General features: G+C 36.1%; 1 protein-coding gene across 3 annotated transcripts in view; it reads left to right on the top strand.

Moving 5' to 3' along the window:
* EPS15 (epidermal growth factor receptor pathway substrate 15) overlaps positions 1 to 22,988 on the top strand; it is a 143,996-nt gene that overhangs the window by 107,883 nt on the left and 13,125 nt on the right. For all 3 annotated transcript variants that reach the window (XM_082688403.1, XM_082688404.1, XM_082688402.1), the window contains exons 16-21: positions 760 to 963; positions 2,762 to 2,878; positions 3,092 to 3,182; positions 6,054 to 6,089; positions 6,950 to 7,086; positions 11,835 to 11,901. In XM_082688403.1, the coding sequence (XP_082544529.1) occupies positions 760 to 963; positions 2,762 to 2,878; positions 3,092 to 3,182; positions 6,054 to 6,089; positions 6,950 to 7,086; positions 11,835 to 11,901 (652 nt within the window). The remainder of the gene's footprint in view (positions 1 to 759; positions 964 to 2,761; positions 2,879 to 3,091; positions 3,183 to 6,053; positions 6,090 to 6,949; positions 7,087 to 11,834; positions 11,902 to 22,988) is intronic.

Raw genomic sequence — 22,988 nt, 5'->3', positions numbered from 1 at the left:
CGAAAAATGGAAACTATTCAGTAAAATTCCATTCATTACTCTTTTTCACTAGGAAACATATTTTGATTTTGCCCTCTCTTCAGTTTTTCCCTGCCTCTGGGCCCAATATTTTTCTTTTAATATATATTACAGTTTATTAAATTCTGCGTCTCTCTCGCTCTGTTGTTCCAGGAATATAAAGTCACTTGGATATTGGGGTCCAAAATACTTTGTCCTTTATTTAACATGTTTAGAATAGCTTAGATTTTAGAGACCACTCCTAGCTCTCTAGCCCGTTAATAAGTAATGCTGACGCATAGGACAGTAGCTCCTTTTACCTTAGTCTTCACTCCTCTCCTTCCCAATAGAGTTATGGATGGCTCTAAATCCTTGTGTTCTCTCCCTGAACTTCCTTTTTTTTTTTTTTTTTTACCCCCCAGAGCTTCATCACAAAATCTTCTCTTGTTCTGTTACTTTGCCATCTTTTCCCAGTACCCTGACCCTTTTTCCGGTTATCCGTGAAGGATACCAAGATGTAAATATTTGAATCACAATTCTTGGAGCTTTAAAAAGATGTGCAAAAGCAAATCCATGTATACTGTAATGTCAAGAAGACTTACTGGGATGGATTACTGAAATCTCTCTAAATCGTGCTGCATTCCCAGAGGATTCTCCTTAATGGAAGCAAACTTATCTTTGAGTCTAAGGATGTAGCTCTTTTTATGTTTTGTGTTCTTCTAGTAATAAATTGTGTTTTGTATTTCTACTTTGTATTGACAGATGCAAATGAAACTGATGGAAATGAAAGAGCTGGAAAACCATAATAATCAATTAAATTGGTGCAGTAGCCCACACAGCATTCTTATAAATGGTGCTACAGATTATTGCAGCCTTAGCACCAGCAGCAGTGAAACAGCTAACCTTAATGAGCATGCTGACAGCCAAGGCATGTTGGAGTCAGAGCCCATACACCAGGAGTCTTCAGTAAGTCTAATTGTTCTATAACCTTCGTAATCAAGTTCAGAAGAAAAAAATTAATTCAGCTCAGAGTTTTTGTTGACATCATACTTAATATAAATATGGAACCTTGCCTCATCTGAGGACAGTTGATTTTTTTCCCCAGAGAGAAAGAGTAGGTACCCTGATCCGATAGTTCTGACACTTTTAACTAGTGTAAAAATGTGATTTTAACCAATCCATTTGTTATAAAGCATGTTTTCAAAACAGTAGCTCTATAGATAGTAACTTTTTAAAACTTTTTTTTTTTAAATATTCTCACCCAATGCTGAAAGTAATTCTTTATCTCATAATGTTGAATAGATTTATTTACTAGTTACTTAGAGAGCACACAGCAGTGCTGCTGTTATATGTGAGAGCTGCAGAGACAAAAGACTGTAACCCTGCCTTTAAGCAGCATACAGTCTAGCAGTGTAACACTGTGAAGGGCTGTGATAGTCAGGGAGGACAGCTTGGAGGAGCTCAAGATTGTATAGGTGAGCTTCAGAATAAGAAGTGTTAAGCAAAGAAGAAGGTGGTATATTCCTGGCAGAGAAAACAGCATTTGCATAGGTATAAGATGGGAGAATCATGCTGAACAGGGTCATAAGAAGTTCTCAAAGGATATCTTGTGATGGTGCGGGGAGTATTAGTAGGAAATGATGCGCTCTCATAGTGGCTTCCTGCATTATCTCTTAAATAAAATATAGATGTCTGCACCCCATTACAGACTTGCCATGCTAGAGTTTCTGGGATGGTGCCACGTACCTGTATTTTTACAAAATATTCCGTGGGTGATTATGAGGTGCCCCCTGGATAAAAATGACTACTTTTAGGTCAGAAAGGGACAGAGAATAAGAAATTTGGATTCATTTTGAAGCATTGGGAGATTTATCTTACTGTGGTGAGTAGCCATTGAAGAATTTTAAGCAAGTTGTGACATAATTGCATTTACCTTTTAGAAAAATATAAAAAATGGATTTGAGAGTAGGACTGGATGCAGGGAGATATGTTAAGAGACTATTGGAATGATCTGTGTGAGATTGTTTTAGCCTAAACTGAAGCAGTAATAGGAGGGATGATGAGAAGAATACAAGTGTGAGAGATACTAAAGACATAATATTAACAGACTTGATTTGTATTTAGGTGTTGCAGTCTTAGATACATTATACACTGTTCTTTTAAATACAAAAAAGGATAACTTTTTGTATTTAAAAGAACAGTGTATAATGTAGAAGATGTATACAGTGTATAATGTAGAAGATTTCCCCTGCCACTTCTTAAGCCCTATTACCTACTGGTCTAAATCCAGAAAGCAAGGGGAAGCCATTGAAGGATGTTTAAACATAAGAGCCCCAATCAGATATTTTAGATCTATTCCTTTAGCTACTACAAGAAGGACCAGTTGGAAGGGCACATATTGGAGGCAGGAAGGCAGTTAGAAGGTTACTCTGGAGCAGGATGGTACTGTAAATGGATAATAGTGACAATGAGGAAAGAAAGGAATGGATCTGCGAAGGAAGTAGGAGGTGAACTCAGCAAGACTTGGAGGCTAGCTGGGAAATGACACGAGGGAAGTGGTTAAGTGGTTTTAAGTTTTCTGGCCTGAGTGACTTTGATGCTTAATGGTACTGTTTTCCTAAGAAGGATTTTAAGAGAAGAACTCATTTAATGAATACATTCTGCTTGTCTTCTGTATTTTTAGCAATTTTTTGTTATCCTTTGTCAGTTTCCTCTGCCAAATAGAAAATACATCTTCAGTCCATATAACGTTAATATTTCGTAGGCAAGAAGTAGTCCTGAAATACTGCCTTCTGGTGTGACTGATGATAATGAAGTGGCAACTACAGCTGTTCATGAGAAAGTTTGTCCTGAATTTAATAGTGACAGACATTCAAAAGAGGTAAAAATAATTTTATATGTAAATGTTCTTGTTACAGGTTTTCCTAGATGGGTTATACACTGTTTTAGGCTAAGGAAAGAAAAATGTTTTAAGTGAACTTTATGACTACAGAAATATTTGTTATTTTTTTCAAAGCATGTTATTTTATTTTAAAATGTTACATCTTATAACTGGTTTCTAAAATAATACTTTTTGATTTAAAATTATTTTTAGGGAGATCCATTTAATGTAGAATCAAGTTCACTGACAGATCCTGTTGCAGATACAAACTTGGATTTTTTCCAGTCTGATCCTTTTGTTGGCAGTAAGTACTCTTATTTTTATATTATGGATTTACCAAAAAAAAGTCTTTTTCATGTAACTATATAGGAATTAGGGCTCAGTTTTAAGATCCTACTTGTTAACAGCAAAACTAGAGGGGTGTAGAGATGTGATATGCTTATATTTGCTGGTATTTGTCCTCATCAGGCCACAAACTCCTGGGATGGAGCCCCTGATTAAGAGCATGTTTCTTCTTCAGAATAAGGACCAAAAGAAAGGTATTATGGACCAGGAGAGGAGACTAGGTACTCTTAAGTCAACCAGCAATTTTTTACCAGAGTGCCAACACCATGCTTTTAAAACAGTGGAATCTATAGCAGTTACAACCTAGATCCCTGCCCTTAAGGTGCCTATAGTCTTTTTGAAGAAATAGGAGTTTAGTGAATTGAAATACCTGATGTCAGTTTAAACTATATTAAATACCACTGGTGTCAAAACTTTTTTTGCATTTTATTTATTCCAAATCAGTTTGTGAAACTGATTTGACAGTTTTATGACAGTTTTTTTTCTCTCTAAGTTTTTATTTACATTTCAGTCGGTTAACATACAGTATAATATTTGTTTCAGGATTAGAATTTAGTGATTCATCACTTACATACAACACCTGGTGCTTGTCACAAGAAGTGCCCTCCTTAATGTCCATCACCCATTTAATATTCCCCCTATCCCACCTCCCCTCTGATAACCATCGGTTTCTTCTCTGTAGTTAAGTCTGTTTCTTGGTTTGTTGCCTCTTTCTCTTTTCCCCCCAGGATCATTTGTTTTGTTTCTTAAATTCCACATATGAGTGAAATCATGTGGTATTTGTCTTTCTCTGACTTATTTCACTTAGCATAATACACGCTAGTTCCATCCATGTTGTTGGAAATAAGATTTCATGTATATATGTATTTCATATCTGTATATATACATACATATACTGCCTCTTCTGTATCCATTCATCAGTTGATGAATATTTGGTTTGTTTCCATAACTTGGCTATTGTAGATCATGCTGCTGTAAGCATTGAGGTGCATGTATCCCTTCATATTAGTATTTTTGTATTCTTTGGGTAAATTCCTAGTAGTGCAGTTGCTTTATCATAGGGTAGTTCTATTTTTAACTTTTTGAGGAACCTCCATACTGTTTTCCAGAGTGGCTGTACCAGTTTGCTTTCCCACCAGCAGTGCAAGAGGGTTCCCCTTTTCTGCATCCTTGTCAACACCTGTTGTTTCTTGTGTTGTTAATTTTAGCCATTCTGACAGGTGTGAAGCATTATCTCATTGTAGTTTTGATGTGCACTTCCATGATGAGTGATGTTGAACATCTTGTCTTTCGGCCATTTCTGTATCTTCTTTGGAAAAATGTCTATGCATGTCTTGCCCACTTTTTTTTTTTTTTTTTTTAAGATTTTATTTATTTGAGAGAGAGAGTGATTGAGAGTATTGGCGGGGAGGTGCAGAAGGAGAAGCCAACTCCCTGCTGAGGATGAAGCCCGATGTGGGGCTTGATCCCAGGACCCTGAGATCATGACGTAAGCCAAAGTCAGGTGCTTAACTGATTGAGCCACTCAGGAATCCCTGCCCACTTTTTAATTGGATTATTTGTTTTTTTGGGTGTTGAGTGTAATAAGTTCTTATATATTTTGGATACTAACCCCTTACTGGGTATGTCCTTTGCAAATACCTTTTGTGGAGCATCTTTCTATGTCCTTATTGGGCATTTGTATAACTTATGTGGAGGAATGTTCATTCAAAGAATTTGACCAAAAAAAAAAAAAAAAAGGAACTTGACCATTTTTTATTGTTCATCTTTTTGTTGACTTATAAAAGTTCTTCATATATTCTGAATCCAAGTCCCTAATCAAATATGTGATTTGCAAATATTTTCTTGTATTTTGCATTGTCTTAATTTTGATGAAGTCCAATTTATCTATATTTTCTTTTGTCACTTGGGCTTTTCATATCATGTCTAAGATCCAAAGTCATGAAGATTTACTCTTAGGTTTTCTTCTAAGAGTTTTATAGTTTTAGCTATTACATTTAGATCTTTGATCTATTTTTGGTTAATTTTGGACTGTGGTATGAGATAGGGGGTCTAGCTTTATTCTTTTGTATGTGGATATCCAGTTGTCCCAGCACCATTTGTTGAAAAGATTATGTTTGACCTATAGAACTGTCTTGGCACTCTTGTCAAAAATCAAATGACCATAAATGTAAGAGTTTATTTCTGAACTCTGTAGTTCTAGAATTATTTTTTGCTTCAATAGGCTGAGTGTCTTTGTTTCTGGAGTAGTGATGGTAATACCCATTTAGAATTCTATGAAGAGCAGAGAATTCTGTTAGTAAAATTATTGCTGTTGTGCCTGTCTTTTCCCTTCTATTTGTAACCTCAGCTGGTGATCAGGGGGTAAGTATAGTTGGCTCCAGTTGAAATTTGCTTCTTCTGGGATGCCTGGGCTCAGACAGTTAAGCATCTGCCTTTGGCTCAGGTCATGATCCCAGAGTCCTGGGATTGAGCCCCACATCAGGCTCCCTGCTCGGTGGAGAGTCTGCTTCTCCCTCTGCCCCTCTCCCTGCTCGTGCATGCACTCTCTCTCTCACATAAATAAATTAAATCTTTAAAAAAAAAAAAGGAGTCATTAGAAGAAAATTGCTTCGTTTATGAGGTATGTTGATGTTCTGCCTTTACTCTTTATTATTTTAAATGTTTCCTAAAAATGCATGGCATTTAGTGTTTTATCTACTTTGAGGTAGAGCTAACCAAAAAGACTTTGCTTTTAGAAATTTTGCTTCTGTTTAAAGTTACCTTTAAGTAGTGATGTCCCAACAGTAAATATTGTTATTGTGATTTCTGCTTATTTATTTTGTCACAGGTGATCCTTTCAAAGATGATCCTTTTGGAAAAATTGGTATGTATATCATTGAGGTCCAACTTAGCTGTAATTTCATTCTGTTTAATTATAAACTTGTGTTATATTTAGAAATGAAGGATCAAAATAAGGTAATTATAGGAAGTAGACTTGCTTTTTATTCAGTTTTTAAACTGATAAAAGTCCCCACTAAAGGTTGTATGTGCCTGGCATTTTCAGAGAGAAATTGGTAGATTCTTGTCAATTTGCTTAATTAACTATTAGCTTTATTATTTAAATTACATTAGTGTTTATATTTTGATACTTTTAATAACATTTAGACTGATTTTTCCTTGTTAGCCAAGGAGTAGATGAGTATAGTGATCTATACTACTTCAGTGTTTAGAACATTTTGTTTTCCTAAGATTATAGCATATGAATGGGGGGAAGGAAACATCTTAAAGAATTACTAAATCTCAAGCTTGATAAGGTATTCTTTACCTGGTCTTGTGTACCATTTGTTATGCTTCTCAAACCTGTTCCAAAATAAGTTTATTAGGGGAGAGACTATCTTTTCACAAAATCACAAAGGAATTTGTGATTTCTCTTCCCCTAAAATTAGAATCACTAGTTTAAGGGAATTATTTCAACCTAGCATACAAGTAATCTTTGTGTAATAAGTATTAGAATTATTGATTTGCTTTGGGTGAATGATGAGCAAGTAGGAAAAAGAATATTAATTAAAGCTGTTTTAGGTACAACTGTTTTCTTATGGTCAATAATCACAATGCCAAATACCTAATTTAGATTCTGCAGAAGTTCAAAATGTCTTTTAATTAAGGCAGTTATTATACCTTCAGGTGATAGGAAATTTAGTGTAGTAGTTTTCAGTCTTTCATATATGTGCTGTATTTTCTTAGATCCATTTGGAGGTGATCCTTTCAAAGGTTCAGATCCATTTGCATCTGACTGTTTCTTCAAGCAGTCTTCTGCTGACCCTTTTGCCACTTCAAGTACTGACCCTTTCAGTGCAGCCAGCAATAGCAGTAATACTTCGGTAAGTAGGAGGGTTAAAAACTGTTACATGGATAACAGTCGTCCTAGGTGAGTTTCTTGAAATATACAGTAATGAAAGGATCCTCTTTTAGATTACTTTTGATGGGCTATGTGAAAATGTCAGTCTCATCCAGTCCATCCAGTTTTTGGTTCAGACTGGCATTTCACAGCTTTATCTGCCCTTGTAATTAGCTGGACTAGCTTAATTTCATCTAAAAATCAAGTCCATCCTTAATAAGGATAAAATATTATCCAATTGACATATATAAAATAAATGGTTCGAAATCCATTAACCAGTCTTTAAAGCTTTTTAGAAATGTTTGCTATACATTACTGAAATAATGAAAATCAACCTAAAAATAGCATTGATGTTTTAGAAAGATAAAATCACTTATAGACGCGGGGCGCCTGGGTGGCTCAGTGGGTTAAGCCGCTGCCTTCGGCTCAGGTCATGATCTCAGGGTCCTGGGATCGAGTCCCGCATCGGGCTCTCTGCTCAGCAGGGGGCCTGTTTCCCTTTCTCTCTCTCTGCCTGCCTCTCTGCCTACTTGTGATCTCTTTCTGTCAAATAAATAAATCAAATCTTTAAAAAAAATCACTTATAGACACATTTTATATATATTTAATAACACATACATGTTAATCTTGTAGAGAAATACAAATTCCTACTAAATGTCAGACTCTCTTTTGTGATCTTCACAACCTTGCAAAGTAGGTATTGGTAGCCCTGTTTTAACAATAAGAACACTGGGACTTGGAAGTAACAAAGGTTATACGGCTAAGTGCTTTATCGTCTGAAGGCTTTAAAAGAAAATATATTGTGGAAATTTAAACATACCCAAAATAGAGTAATATAAGGAGATATTTTAAGAAACCTCCATGTAAGGATGTCTGGATGGCTCAGTTGGTTAAGCAACTGCCTTCCTCTCAGGTCATGATCCCAGGGTCTTGGTATTGAGTCCCGCATGGGGCTCCTTGCTCAGCGGGGAGGCTGCTTCTCCCTCTGCCTGTTCTGCCTTCTCTGCCTGCCGCTGCCCCTGCTTGGGCTCTCTCTCTTTCTCTCTAAAAAAGAAATAAAATCTTAAAAAAAGAAAGAAACCTCCATGTATCCATCACCCAATTTCAATAATTATGAATGGTTTTAGAATTTGTTTGTTTTATTTTTTATTTAGAGGCTTATTTTTTAGTTAACACATAATGTATTATTTCCCTCAGGGGTACAGGTCTGGTGAATCATCAGTCTTACACAACTGACAGGGCTCACCATGGCACATACCCTCCCCAGTGTCCATAACCCAGCCACGCTATCCCTCCTTTCCCCAGCCCCCAGCAACCTTCAGTTTGTTTACTGAGATTAAGAGTCTCTTACTGTTTGTCTCCCTCCACAGCCCCATCTTGTTTCATTTTTTCCCTCCCTGCCCCCCTGCCCTGCCTTTCGAATTCCTCATATCAGAGAGATCATAGATAATTGTCTTTTAGAGGATTATTTTGTTAAGCAGGATGTTTCACCCAGACAAGAAAAATTGATGGAGCAATTTGAAGCAAAAATTTTGTCTTCTAATTCTCTTAGATTAAGAATACTCCATTAAAAGATGGGGCACCGGGGTGGCTCAGTGGGTTAAAGCCTCTACCTTCCACTCAGGTCATGATCTCAGGGTCCTGGGATTGAGTCCTACATTGGGCTCTCTGCTCATCGAGGAGCCTGCTTCCTCCTCTCTCTCTCTGCCTGCCGCTCTGCCTACTCGTGATATCTCTTTCTGACAAATAAATAAAATCTTAAAAAAAAAAATACTCCCTTAAAAGAATAATTGATTCTTTTAAAGTTAATAAATTCTGATATTCTTTAATTGCTTTCCTACTGTGCTCAGTAAAGAGCTATTTGGCCAACAGCTGGTATTTTCCATTGATATACAGAGGCAAGTGCCTCTGTAACTGAATATTTGTGGTTTCCACAGGCTACTGGATACTCTGTTTTCCTACACTTAGTTTGCAGCGTGGACCCATTTGCCAAATTCTTCTAAAATTGTCTGCAACCTGAATTTTTTTCCTGTACCTTATTCTAGTCTCTCATTCTCCACTTTTATCTTTAAAGAGCAAGAAAACCAAAGTAGCTCTTCCTAATTTAAAAGTAAAACAAATTTCTGCTGTTCCTCTTGCCTGATGAAAATTCTCCACAATTTGTCCTATTTACTTCTTCTCTTTCCTCCCCAGTTTTTGAAAGCTGTATTGCCCTTGCTGACTGCTCGGGATTTCTCCATTAAAAACAAAACAAAAAGCCAAATTGGCAATATAACAATAGCTTTGCTTATCTCCTCTCTTCTATGTACCAGGCATGGTGCTAGGCTCTGTTCATGTGCTACCCATCTCATCTTCACACTATTTCTGTGAAACTCTTGTTACCATTCTCATTTTAAAGATAAGGTAAATGAGACTTAGAGGTTAAATGATAGTAAGTTAGTAAGTGGTAGAACTGAATTCAAACCTTCATTTATCTGACCAAAATCTAAGTCCTATAGTCCAAGATTTAAACTTAATTCTTCCCAGCTACAGAGCCCATAAGTATTGTGATCTTCCTTCTTTTCAAACAGGCCTCTGATTATGTTTCTAGATCTGAATCTCTCCCCTAAAGTCTTTCCTATTTTCCTCAAGATTAGTCTCTGCTTTCAGAGGGACATAGTTTAAAAAACCAAAGTGAAACAAAACAACTATTTCTTACTTTCCTAGCTAGTGTATGATAGCTAGTGTGGGTAGATAGATAGATAGTGTGGGTACTAAGTCATACAGTCAGAGTGGGGAGTAGATGGCTAATATGGAAGAGAGAGAATTTCAGTAATAAATTTGGTGACCTTGTAGGAGGATTTTGGAACCTTTATTCTATAAAATACTATCTGAATTATAGTTATGAAAATTACTTTTGTGTTTTAAATTGCCTAATTATCAAACTGAAGATGACATAGAGTCTAATGGCCTCATTCTTTCAAAGGCTATGCAGTCCATCCTGTTCCCCCCTGCTGTCTCAATGATCCTTTAGGTGATGACACAGTGTATTATGAGGAAGGAATAGAAATTAAACCTGACACTTAAGTAGGCCTGCTTTTTGTCTGTCTCTCTGTGATGGTGATTAAAATCTATAAGCTTTTGTTAAAAATCAGGCCTGTTACGGGCGCCTGGGTGGTTCAGTGGGTTAAAGCCTCTGCCCTCGGCTCAGGTCATGATCCCAGGGTCCTGGGATCAAGCCCCACATCGGGTTCTCTGCTCCATTTGATGTTCAATTCTAATAACTAATTTCTTAATGATTAGAAATAGAGCCTATAATATAGATGACATTGATAGCCATGAGTCAGAGGAGATACAGGTTCCCAAACCCTTTTTATTCCCCTTTCATGTCTGCTAAGGCTTTCATTGGCCTCTTAAGAGGGCCTGATACCAGAAAGAGAAAATTCACTTTTCTTCCTATATAATTTGTTTGACTATGATTAAAAACCAAAATAAGTTAGGAAAACAGTTCTGTAGTGGAACTCTTTGGCTTCTGGTAAGGAAAACAGTTCTGTAGTGGAACTCTTTGGCTTCTGGTAAGGAAAACAGTTCTGTAGTGGAACTCTTTGGCTTCTGGTAAAGTCCTCACTCTGGCCACTCACCCTTGCCACTTGGTCCAGATTCTTAAGTGGTTTATTATTGAAAGTAGCAGGATCTTTTTAGCAGAGCTCCCTGCCTCCCTCGCTCTCTCCTTTCTTCCCTCTTTTCCTCCCCTCCACTTCTCCCCATGCCCCCACCCCCATCTTCCTCTGGAATACCTGTGTATGTTCCTCTGATGGGCAGAATGCTATAACTAGAAAGTCAATCTGGCATTTTCTGATATTAAGTACTAGGATATTTAAGAGTTAGAATAGTATGCATCCTAAATACAGCATGTCATCCTGGAATAGCAGAAGGACCTTAATTGAAAAACTGGTGAATTCCAAATAATGCCTATAGTTTACAGTTTTGTACCAGTGTTAATTCTTTAGTTTTAATAGATGTACCGTGATTATATGAGGTACTAACATTAGAGGAACCTGGGTGAAGGATATATGAGAACTCTATGTATTATCTTTACAACTGTTGTAGAAATCTAAAATTACTTCAATACAAAAAGTTAAAACAGGGTGTATCTGTACTAGTAGCAAAATAATGAAGAAAAGAGATGAATGCCACCAAAGTCAGGGTAGTAATCACCTCTACAGAGGGGGGATGAAGACTTACCAAGTGTTGGCAGTTTCTTGAAAGGTGATAACAAAGGAGTTCATTTGATAGTTACTTGTTAAACCATATGTGTTTCATATACTATATTGAATGGCTATTATATTACCCAATAAAAGATTAGAAAATGGTATGTGTCATTTAGTTGAATAAGATTGCAAATCATTAGGGGAAGCATTAATTCCTAATGCCTTGTATTTCTTTCCTTTTTTTTTTTTTTTTTTAAGATTTTATTTATTTATTTGACAGAGAGATCACAAGTAGGCGTGGGGTGGGGGGGAAGCAGGCTCCCTGCTGAGCAGAGAGCCTGATGTGAGGCTCTATCCCAAGACTCTGAGATCATGACCTGAGCTGAAGGCAGAGGCCCCGCCCACTGAGCCACCCAGGTGCCCCAATGCCTTGTATTTCTTAATTAAGATTTTGTAAAGAATATTTTCTTCGGTGTGGCCATGAGGTTTCAGCTATGAAATATCGCCTCTCTTAAGTCATGATTTTGTGCAATTTGTTTAGGTAGAAACATTGAAGCACAACGATCCTTTTGCTCCTGGTGGAACAGTTGTTGCAGCGAGTGATTCAGGTAAGGAGATAATTGATCAGTTTATTTGAATAGTAAGTGTTACCCTTTTCTTTAAGCTTCTTTTTCTGGTTTCTAAATATAATTGTCCTACTTACTTACCTAAGGCTTTAAAATTATTGCGTAGTTACAGCAAGTTGTAATCTACCAGTAATGATGGCAGCTGTTGGCATATCACTCTCTAATTTTCTTATCATTTATTTATCTCGTTAATTATTCATGTTAAAGATCTTACGAGAGGGGAGTGGGAGACAGGTTTCCAGTTATAGAATGAATAAATCATGGGAATGAAAGGTACAGTATGGGAAATACAGTCAATGGTCTTATAAATTTGTGTTGTATGGGGACAGATGGTAGCTATGCTCATGGGAAGCTTATGTATAAACTTGTCACATCACTATGTTGTACACCTGAAACGAATGTAACATTGTGTCTCAGCTATACTTCATTTAAAAAAAAAAAAAAATCTTACTAGAATATGTACTCTAGCCAGTAAAGCCAATAAAATTTTTTTTTCCTTGTTAAAAGGCAGTGTTTGACATTTTGACAGTCAGCAATGATTCTTACAGATCTTGGCCTAAACTTATAGATTGCTTCTAGTAGGTAATAATGATAGCTGTACAAGTAGTGGGTGAGATCTTTAATAACACAGAGAAAATTGAAATGTTACTCTAGCATCCAGTCTTTAGGCTTTATTTATGGCAGTTAATTTTCCATTTATCCTTTTAAGTAATATTTCCATTTTAAAGATCAGAATACTGAGGACAGGAACTTTAAGTAACTTGATAAGATTATACAATTTACTAGATTTGAACCAGTTGAAGCTGAAATTCAAACCAAAGTCTGACAGAGTCTAAAAGCTTCTGTAACTTTCTCACTATCCATTTAAAAATAAAACAGACCAGCTATTGTGTGGGAGAGCAGGGAATCAGAGCGAAGCAGACTCAAACATGTGAATACCTCAGGTATCATGCTGATAACAGGATTCCTTATTTTTCCAGATGTAAATAGGGTGAGTTATTCAGTACACAAATTTGCTGATATGATAAGTTGAGGATTATGAGCATAGAGAATGATTTGTAGAAATGCCCTAACAATTTAAATGTCTGGTATTGTACAAATTAAAACAAGATGAGATTTAGCAGTGTAAATTTTTTTTTCAGGTTGAAATTTAACTTCCAATATGAGTAACAAAAGGAATTGAGTAAAAAAAGCAAATATGTAGAAAACCAGATTTAATGTAGTGCTGGGTATTGATTTAAACCAAAACTTAGAATTAACAGCAAATAAGATTTCTAAAAGGCTTATTGTAGTAACAGTGGTTAAATTAATATAGTTTTAAAATACATGTGCTTTTTTTAGACTCTCATTATTGAGCTGATGAATTAATATATAGCTAAGGATATTGTATGATTAGAAAGGGTAAGCTAAGAAAATAAAATGAAAAGTTAAAATATTTTTACAGGTGACCCTTGAAAATATGGGGGTTAGGGATGCTGTCCCTCCCCCAACATGCTGTTGCTTATCTGCGTATAACCGTTGATTCCCCAAAACCTTTACTAATATCCTGATGTTGACTGGCAGCCTTACCAATAACGTAAACAGTCAGTTAACACATATTTTGTATGTTATATGTATTCTTACAATAAAGTAAGCTAGAGAAAACAGTATTGAGAAAATCATAAGGAAAATACATTGATAATACAGTGCTGCATTTATTGAGAAAAATCTGCATATAAATGACTCCACACACTCCATACCCATGTTGTTCGAGGGTCAACTGTAATTAACTCTTGACTGGAATGCTAAGTGCCATGGAAATTCATTAAAGCTGCACAAATTTAAAGGAAAGGGAGATCACCTCCATTTAGGGTAAGTCATGAATGGTTTCAAAGCAGAAGATAGCTTTTGTTGTGTAACCATCACAAATCCAGTTTATCTACTTTTTCTTTTATTGCTTGGACATTCCAAGAAAGCCCAATGTCATGAGGGTTTTCCCTGTGTTTTCTTCTTCTAAAAGTTTTATAGCTTTAGGTCTTGCATTTAGTTCTTTGATGCATTTTGAGTTAATTTTTATATTTGTTGTAAAGTAAGAGTCCAACTTCATTCTTTTAAGAGTGTATTTTCAGTTTTCCCACACCATTTGTTGAAAGGACTTGACCTTTCCCCATTGAATGGTCTTGGCATCCTTGTAGAAAATCATTTGTTTATTTCTGGACTCTCTCTTCTGTTCTGCTGGTGTAAATGTCTGTCTTTGTGCCAGTACCATACTGTTTGATTACTGTAACTTTGTAATAAGTTTTGAAATCAGTAAGTTTGATACCTATAACTTTGTTACTCATTTTCAAAATTGTTTTGGCTGTTCCCATTCCCTTGATATTCCATTTGAATGTTAGTGTGAATTTTCTATTTCTGCAAAAAAATGTCATTGGGATTTTGATAGGGATTGCTTTGAATCTGTAGATTGCTTTGGTTAGTATTAACATCTTAACATTTTCCAATCCATGAAGTGTGTTGTCTTTCCATTTAATTGTATCTTCTTTCATTTCTTTCTGAATGTTTTATAGTTGTCAGCTTACATGCCTTCCTTGGTTAAGTTAATTCTTGAGTATTTTATTCTTTTTCATGCTATTTTCAGTGAAATTGTTACCTTAATTTCCTTTTCAGATTGTTCATTGTTATATATAGACATGCTACAGATTTTTGTGCCTTGATTTTGTATCCTGCTACTTTGCTGTTTATTCTAAACAGGTTTTTTTTTTTTTTGTGGTATTTTATGGTTTTCTACATGTGAGATCATGTTGTATGTTGTATGCAACAGAGATAATTTTACTTCTTTCAGTTTGGATGCCTTTTTTTTTTTTCCTTGCCTAGTTGCACTGGGTAGAACTTCTGTGGTGAATTGGAGTAGTGAAAGTGGGTGTCATTGTCTTGTTACAGACTTTAGAGAAAAAATTTCAGTCTCTCACCATTGAACAGAATGTTCACTGTTGGCTTTTCATCTGTGGCCTAGATTATGTTGAAGTAGTTTTTTCTTTTTCTAGTTTGCTGAGTGTTTTTATCATGAAAGATTGTTGAATTTTGTCACTTTTTCTGCTTCAATTAAGAGGATCATGTGGGTTTTTTCCTTTATTCTATTAATGGAATGTATTATATTGATTGATTTTCATATGTTGAACAATCCTTATATACAAATGAGAATCTGTATCTTCCTAGTCTGCCATTTAGCTAATGTCTTGATTTGAATGAGAATCTTAGAACCAAAAACTCTCTTAAAAAATATTTATTTACTTGAAGGAGAGAAATGTACATGCACAAGTTGGGGGAGGGCCAGAGGGAGAAAATGTTCAGGGAGACTCCCTGCTGAGTGGAGCCCAATGTGGGACTCAATCTCATGACCCTGAGATCATGATCCAAAACCAAGAGTCAGTCACTCAGCCAACTGGGACACCCAGGCACTCCCCCAAAACTCTTTTTAGTTGGATGGTCTACATATTAGTTGTGTCTGAGGCCGACTTATACAGATCTTCCACAGATTCAGAATACCAGAGATCTGAACATTCTTTTTCATTTTTTTTTTAAGCCACACACATAAGGTCATTAAAACTTCATTTTTGCATTTTCCCTCATTTAATCTTTACAGTGGTTATAGAGATAGGTACTATTCGTTCTCATTTTAAGGATGAGGAAAATGAGACTTAGGTCAAGCATTTTGCCCACGGCTATAGTAATTGTTGCCATGCTCAGTGTCCAATCCATGTCTTATTTCAGAGCTCATTCTGTTAATCACTCTGTTAATGGTGCCTTTGCCTTATCTTCTCATCCAATCCTGATAATGTAAAAACGGTAGTAAGGTGATGCCACAGATTTTTTTTCTGTCAGACTTAACATTGCTGCCTTTGTTAGAGCTGGAAAGAATCTTACACATGCTATGGGCCAGAGTTTTCATATTATTTTTCACAAAACTAGCTTCCAGAGAGGTCTTCAGAGAGTTGGCAAATTATTGTTTCATGTTTAAGTATCTTTGAATTTTTAAAAACTGCAACAATTTAATTAAATGTATGCATTCATAAATGTTCCAAACCATGTTAACATATGATAGTGCATTGGTGCTTTAAAGTACTATCAGGTTAAGTGGTTTTTGTGCAGACCTCTGGATAAAAATTATTTTAAATTACTCAGATTGCAAGCCTCTTGTTTAGAAATGCATGTAACTGGGGGTGCTTGGGTGGCTCAGTGGGTTAAAAAACAGTGGGTTAGAAATGCATATAACTACTTCTTTGGGTGAATTGTTTGTCAAATAGAGCAATTAAAACCAGCCTCAGAAGTAAGCTCAACTCCTGACTATAAACATTTGTGTTAATCAAAATTGCTTTGTTTTTACTGTCATTGTGGTAAGTAAACGATATAAATTTGAACACAGAATGATTTTAGAGTTGGGGTGCCTAGGTGGCCCATTCAGGCAGCTGGCTCTTGGTTTCAGCTCAGGGCATGCTCTCAGGGTCTTGGGATCAAGCCCCTTGTTGGGTTTCACATCTGCTTGAGGATTCTCTCTCTTCCTCTGCCCCTCTCCCAAGTGCTTTCTCTCTCAAATAAATAGATAAATCTTAAAATGATTTTAGTGTTAATTTTTAAAGTCCCACTTACTTCTTTCATATATTGGAATTTCATTTAAGATTTGAAAACTATCATCAAGCCTGATTTCCTAATATATGAAAGGAAAAGCTAAGCTCCAGAGCCGCTACCAGTTTGCATCTCAATCCATGCCCATTGATTTTCCTTTGTGTTATCCTGCCTCTTTACTTACCTACTATGTAAGTGAAAAAAAAGAAAAAGAAATTCTTGGGAATGCAAAATTCATAAAGGGTACTGAGAGCATAGGGAATATAATCAGATGAAAAATGTTAAAAACATAAAGCATTTTAGTAAGAAACTTATAGAAAATGCATGAAAGACTCTTGGGGGTTGCCAGAGATAATTCCAGATTTCAGCCTTACTCTGCTCTTATTTCAACAACAACAAAAATAATTAGGAAAGAAGTGAGTTATTTGAAACAATCACAAACAGTAACTTTGGAAATCATCAAGTATAGTAGCCTTTTGGCCCGAGAACCCCTTTACATTTTTAAAAATGAATGAAGACCCTCAAAGAGCTTTTGTTTGTATGGGTTATATCTGTCAGTATTTACCATATCAGTATTTACCATATTAGAAATTGAAACTAAAAGTTTTTTAATTCGTTTAAAAGCAGTGATAAGGGGCGCCTGGGTGGCTCAGTCTTTAAGCGGCTGCCTTTGGCTTAGGTCATGATTGCAGCGTCCTGGGATCGAGCACCACATTCGGCTGCCTGCTCTGCGGGAAGCCTGCTTCTCCCTCTTCCGCTTTTCCTGCTTGTGTTTCCTTTCTCACGGTTTCTCTCTCTGTCAAATAAAGAAATAAAATCTTAAAAAAGAGCAAAGATAATAAACCCATTATATATTAACATAAATAACATATTTCTTTAAGAAAAATAACTCCAAACAAAAAAAATAGTGACAAGTGCACATTGTTCATACATTTTTGCTAAGCTCTTTAAATATGTGCCTTAACAGAAGGTAGCTGAATTCTCATATATACTGCTGTTGCACTGTATTGTTTTGCTTGAAGTATGTGAAATGAAAAAGATCTGCTCTCACACAGATGTAGCTGGAAAAAGGAGAGATATTTCAATAACCTTTTTAGGTAATTGTGGATATTTATTTTTGATACTATACCATTTTTCAACATATATTAGTTTCTTTAAAGTTACTTACAATGTGGTACATGAAACCGTTATCAGTGACCTTTTCATGCTCTCTTACATTAAAATCCATTGGTTTTTCTTGGACTATGAATGAATTTTTTACCTATGTCTTACTTTGTAATTTGCATTGATCATTTGGGAAGTATTGGTTCACTGAGTTAGGCGTATCTTCCAAATGCTGATACAATTCATTATAAATATTTTAAAAATTATATTTATTAATATCACCGTCCATCTTACCAGAGTCTTGTGTTGATACAATGTTAGGATTATGGGGCAGTTACAGCTTTCCAAGATTCCAGTTTTTACTTGAAAGCTTGAATTTTTATCACCTGCAACAAATACTGTCAGTTGTTTTCTTTAAAGTGACAATCTGACTGTTTGTTTTGGAGGAAATGTTGCCAAATACCCAAATCTGAGTAACCATTGTTTATCTGATATTTCTTTCAATAAAAAGGGCACCCCATGAAAAAAGCAGCTAGTTCCACTTGTTTCGCCTACCATTATGCAAGTTCTTTTCCTCCAGATAACTATCGAACTTTACTACTCAGCAGAAGCGGTTTGTATGTTATTTCCCATTTTGTTACTCAGAATTTTAAAAAGATGTATACCTAGAGGCACCTGGGTGGCTCAGTCGGTTAAGCATCCAACTGTTGGTTTTGGCTCAGATCGTGATCCTCAGGGTCTGAGCCCAACTCTAACCGAGTTGGGCTCCACGCTTAGGGCAATCTGCTTGAGATTATCTCTCCTTCTGCCCTTCCCATTTGTGTTCTCTCTCTCTAAAATAAATGAATAAATCTTAAAAAAAATGTGTTCCTAAGGGTTATGAGTTATTAAAACTAATAATTTTTATTGATTCATCAAGGACAGAAATTTTAAAGCACAACTGGCCTTTTTTCCAGTTTGCAAGTTTGTGGTGGTGAAAAATACACTGTTTACCAACCAGTTTGGTGCTACTGCCTTGATTCATTATAAGACACTAGCAGTTTTATCTACATTGTTGCAAATATTAGCATGTTAAGAAATATAAATAACAGCTTAATATTTGGAAGATAGTTTTGACTTTTCAAAAGGTCAGAAGAGGTCATGGGGACCTTCGGGGTCGCTGGACCATACCTTGAGAACTTCTGATCTATTATGAACTAGATTTTCCCTGTTGCCCTGGTTTCTGATTCCTCAGGACAGCTTGCTCCCAGGAGGTATCTGGAATAGATATCTCCCTTTATTCAAAACAGGAGCAAGAGAATAATCTTAATGTCCTGGAGAAAAACTGAAGAATGGAGGCTATCTTTTTAGTTACAATTAGCCTACATAACAAACAGAAGAAGAGCCTTCTGCTCTTCTCACAGTACACACTTTTTATTGTGGTGGTGTCCAGTTCTGTGCCTTCACCTTCAACCTGTTTCCTAATGACTTCTAGGTTTAGTCTTCCAGTGTTGAACTCTCTCCTGAACCTCAGTACCTTCAAGTTACCTGCTGGATATTTCCCCTTAGCTCAGTGGTGAGCTAAGGGGAAATAATTTCCATTAAAATGGAAATAATCATCTTTTCCAATTATTCTGTTTTTTAAAGTATTAGTATATCTACTTTCTGTACTATTGATACTATTAGCCAATTGTCTTAGACTTCTCTGCCATTCCTCACCTCCAGTAAATTGCCAAGTCCTGTTGTTTTACCCCCAAATAGACCCTGATTGTTCCTCCTTATACTCAGTTTTGTTTAGACCCTCATTTTGTTTTATCTGGACTGTGATATTAAGTTGCCTTCATTCTCTTTACCTGCCAAATTGTGATCTACATGACTGCCAGAATTGTCTTTCATAACATTTGGTCATGTTACTAACCATAAATCTGAGTCGCTATCCCTGTGTTCCACACATATGTATGCATAAATTTTTAGTTATATATATTAGTTACTGTAATGTTTAATATATTATCTATATTGTATTTATATGTATATATCATAATGGTCTTTTACTTAATGTGTCACAGGTATATGTCTGAAAGTAAAGTTGTCCACCTTATGAAATAGAAAACAGTACTAAACATCTTCTGAACAACCCATCCCTGTTAATAGTGTTCCCATCTACTTAGTTGCCCAAGCAGAGATTTTTTGGGTCATCCTAAGCTGTATCCCTACTTTTCCACCCCAGAGCTTCTGGGACATAGCAGAGTCTCAAGAGTTGAATGCTGAAGAAATGAATAAATGATTTGTCTCAAATCTGCTACATTATCATAAGATTTTTAATTAAATGGAAGCATAAACAGTCTAGAGAGAGGTTGTCATTATTAGCACATGGGTGCTTGAAGCCAAAAGCCTGAACTTTAAGATAAAGTTGCTAATTCCTTAGGTTTTCTTAGTCTCTATTTCCTAAACAATAAAATGAGGTTAATAATCATACTTCATGGATTTGTTGGATATATTAAATGAGATTATGTATGTTAAAATATTTATTGTGGTACCTATCACAGTTAAATAGTAGCTGCTGTTACTACTACTACTACTGTTTTTTAGTTTAATGGTTCCTAAATCCTGACTAATGTTACTTGTAATATACTCTTTAGTAGTTCCAAATCAAGTAGGGATATAAGAGAGAGAATGAGAATGAGAATGAAAATGATCATTGTTGCCAACTCTTCCTGGAAAGGATTCTTTCCAGTCTAAGGTGATTTTCTCTTCTTTTCAGTTTTTAAATCCTTTGTTTCTGAAATGAAAGATGGACTCTTGTTTCAGTTCTTTTTAAGTTAAGCAGTTTTCTCTATGTTGTTGTTTTCTCTATGTGTGTTGGTTTTTAATGTATTTATTTAGTTTACTAAAAATAAAATCCCAACATCTGGAAACGACTGAGACTCAGAGAGGTGCCATTACCCACCACCCCCAAGGTCACAACCAGGACTTTTGCCCTCTTTACTCATAACTCCTGTATCCCTCTTCTTTTTCCCCAAGAAATAGTGTTTATCCAGGGGGGGTGGGAGAAAGAAGAAGATTAATCTCACAGGAGAAATACAAGCTTTCAAAATAAACTAAAAACCTGAGAGTAAATTTTTGTTCTTAAATGTTTAACAGCAAGACAGAAGAAAGAGAAATTAAGGAGTCAATGCCATTTACAGTTGCTCCCAAAACCATAAGATACCTAGGAATAAACCTAACCAAAGAGGCAAAAAATCTATACTCCAAAAACTATAAAGTACTCATGAAAGAAATTGAGGAAGACACAAAGAAATGGAAAAACGTTCCATGCTCATGGATTGAAAGAACAAATATTGTGAAAATGCTACCTAAAGCAATCTACACATTTAATGCAATCCCTATCAATATACCATCAATTTTTTTCCGAAGAAATGGAACAAATAATCCTAAAATTTACATAGAACTAGAAAAGACCCCGAATAACCAGAGGAATGTCGAAAAAGAAAACAAAAGTTGGTGGCATCACAATTCCAGACTTCAAGCTCTATTACAAAGCTGTAATCATCAAGGCAATATGGTACTGGCACAAAAACAGACACACAGATCAATGAACAGAATAGAGGGCCCAGAAAGACCCTAAATTCTATGGTCAACTAATCTTCAACAAAGCAGGAAAGAACGTCCAATGGAAAAAAGACAGTCTCTTCAACATATGGTGCTGGGAAAATTGGTCAGCCAGATGCAGAAAAATGAAATTGGACCATTTCCGTATACCACACACAAAAATAGACTCAAAATGGATGGAAGACCTCAATGTGAGACAGGAATCCATCAAAATCCTTGAGGGGAACCCAAGCAGCAAACTCTTCTGACCTCAGCTGCAGTAACTTCTTCCTACAAACATTGCCAAAGATAAGGGAAGCAAGGACAAAAATGAACTATTAGGACTTCATCAAGATCAAAAGCTTTTGCACACAAAGCAAACAGTCAACAAAATTAAAAGACAGCTGACAGAATGGGAGAAGATAATTCGCAAATGACGTATCAGGTAAAGGCTAGTATCCAAAATCTATAAAGAACTTATCAAACTCAACACCCAGAGAACAAATAATCCAGTCAAGAAATGGACAGAAGACAAGAACAGACATTTTGCAAAGAGGACATCCACATGGCCAACATGAAAAAGTGCTCCACATCACTGGGCATCAGGGAAATACAAATTAAAACCACATTGAGATACCACCTCACACTAACCAGAATGGCTAAAATTAACAAGTCCAGAAATGACAGATGTTGGCGAGGATGTGGAGAAAGGGGAACCCTCCAGCACTGTTGGTAGGAATGCAAGCTGGTGCAGCCACTCTGGAAAACAGTGTGGAGGTTCCTCAAAAAGGAAAATAGTTTTCCTTTTTGGAAAAGTTGAGAATAGAGCTACCTTACGAGCAATTGTGCTACTGGGTATTTACCCCAAAGATACAAATGTAGTGATCTGAAGGGGCACGTGCACCCAAATGTTTATAGCAGCAATGTCCACAATAGCCAAACTATGGAATACTATGCAGCCATCAAAAGAAATTAAATCTTGCCATTTGCAGTGACATGGATGGAGCTAGAGGGTGTTATGCTGAGTGAAGTAAGTTGATCAGAGAAAGACAGTTACTGTATGATCTCTCTGATATAAGGAATTTGAGAGGCAGGGCAGGGGGCTGTGGGGGGTAGGGAAGGAAAAAAAAAAACAAGATGGGATTGAGAGGGAGACAAACCAAAAGAGACTCTTAATCTCACAAAACAAACTGAGGGTCGCTGGGGGTGAAGGGGGAGTAGGGATAGAGTGGCTGGGTTATGGACATTGGGGAGGGTGTGTGCTATGGTGAGTGCTGTGAAATGTGTAAGCCTGATGATTCATAGACCTATACCCCTGGGGTAAATAATACATTGTATGTTAATAAAAATAATTAAAAAGAAAAAAATGATAAATCGCTCCTGCTTCTGAAATTAGGTGATTATGATAGAAGGACATCAGATATTTTTAATACTTTGACTCACAGTAGGGTATTTTTAGCATTTTTATTCTTTGTGAGTAGACACGTTGCAGACTAAAAAAAAAAAAAAGCCAAATAAAGCAAATGCGAGTTACGCAGTTTCTACATATACTTTATTTTGTCTTGTAAAAGTTATTTTTCTACTTCATTATGGATGAGATTAGTTTTGATGCCGGAAGATTTTTTGCTTGGATTATATTATTAACTTTACTAACTTCTAACTGAGGAAATGCAGAATCTTTCCAACTCTTAATTAAAGCTTTATAACATCCTAAGGATTCAGAGGGGAACTTGTGGTCTCCCCAGAGCATCTTTGACTCTAGAGGTAGTAAAATGCCAAGCAGGTCTTCATTTTTA

Source organism: Mustela nivalis, assembly GCF_964662115.1.
Source record: "Mustela nivalis genome assembly, chromosome: 10".
NCBI lineage: Eukaryota > Metazoa > Chordata > Mammalia > Carnivora > Mustelidae > Mustela > Mustela nivalis.
The sequence above is the reverse complement of the archived record's forward strand: the minus strand, read 5'-3'. Positions and strand labels throughout refer to the sequence as shown.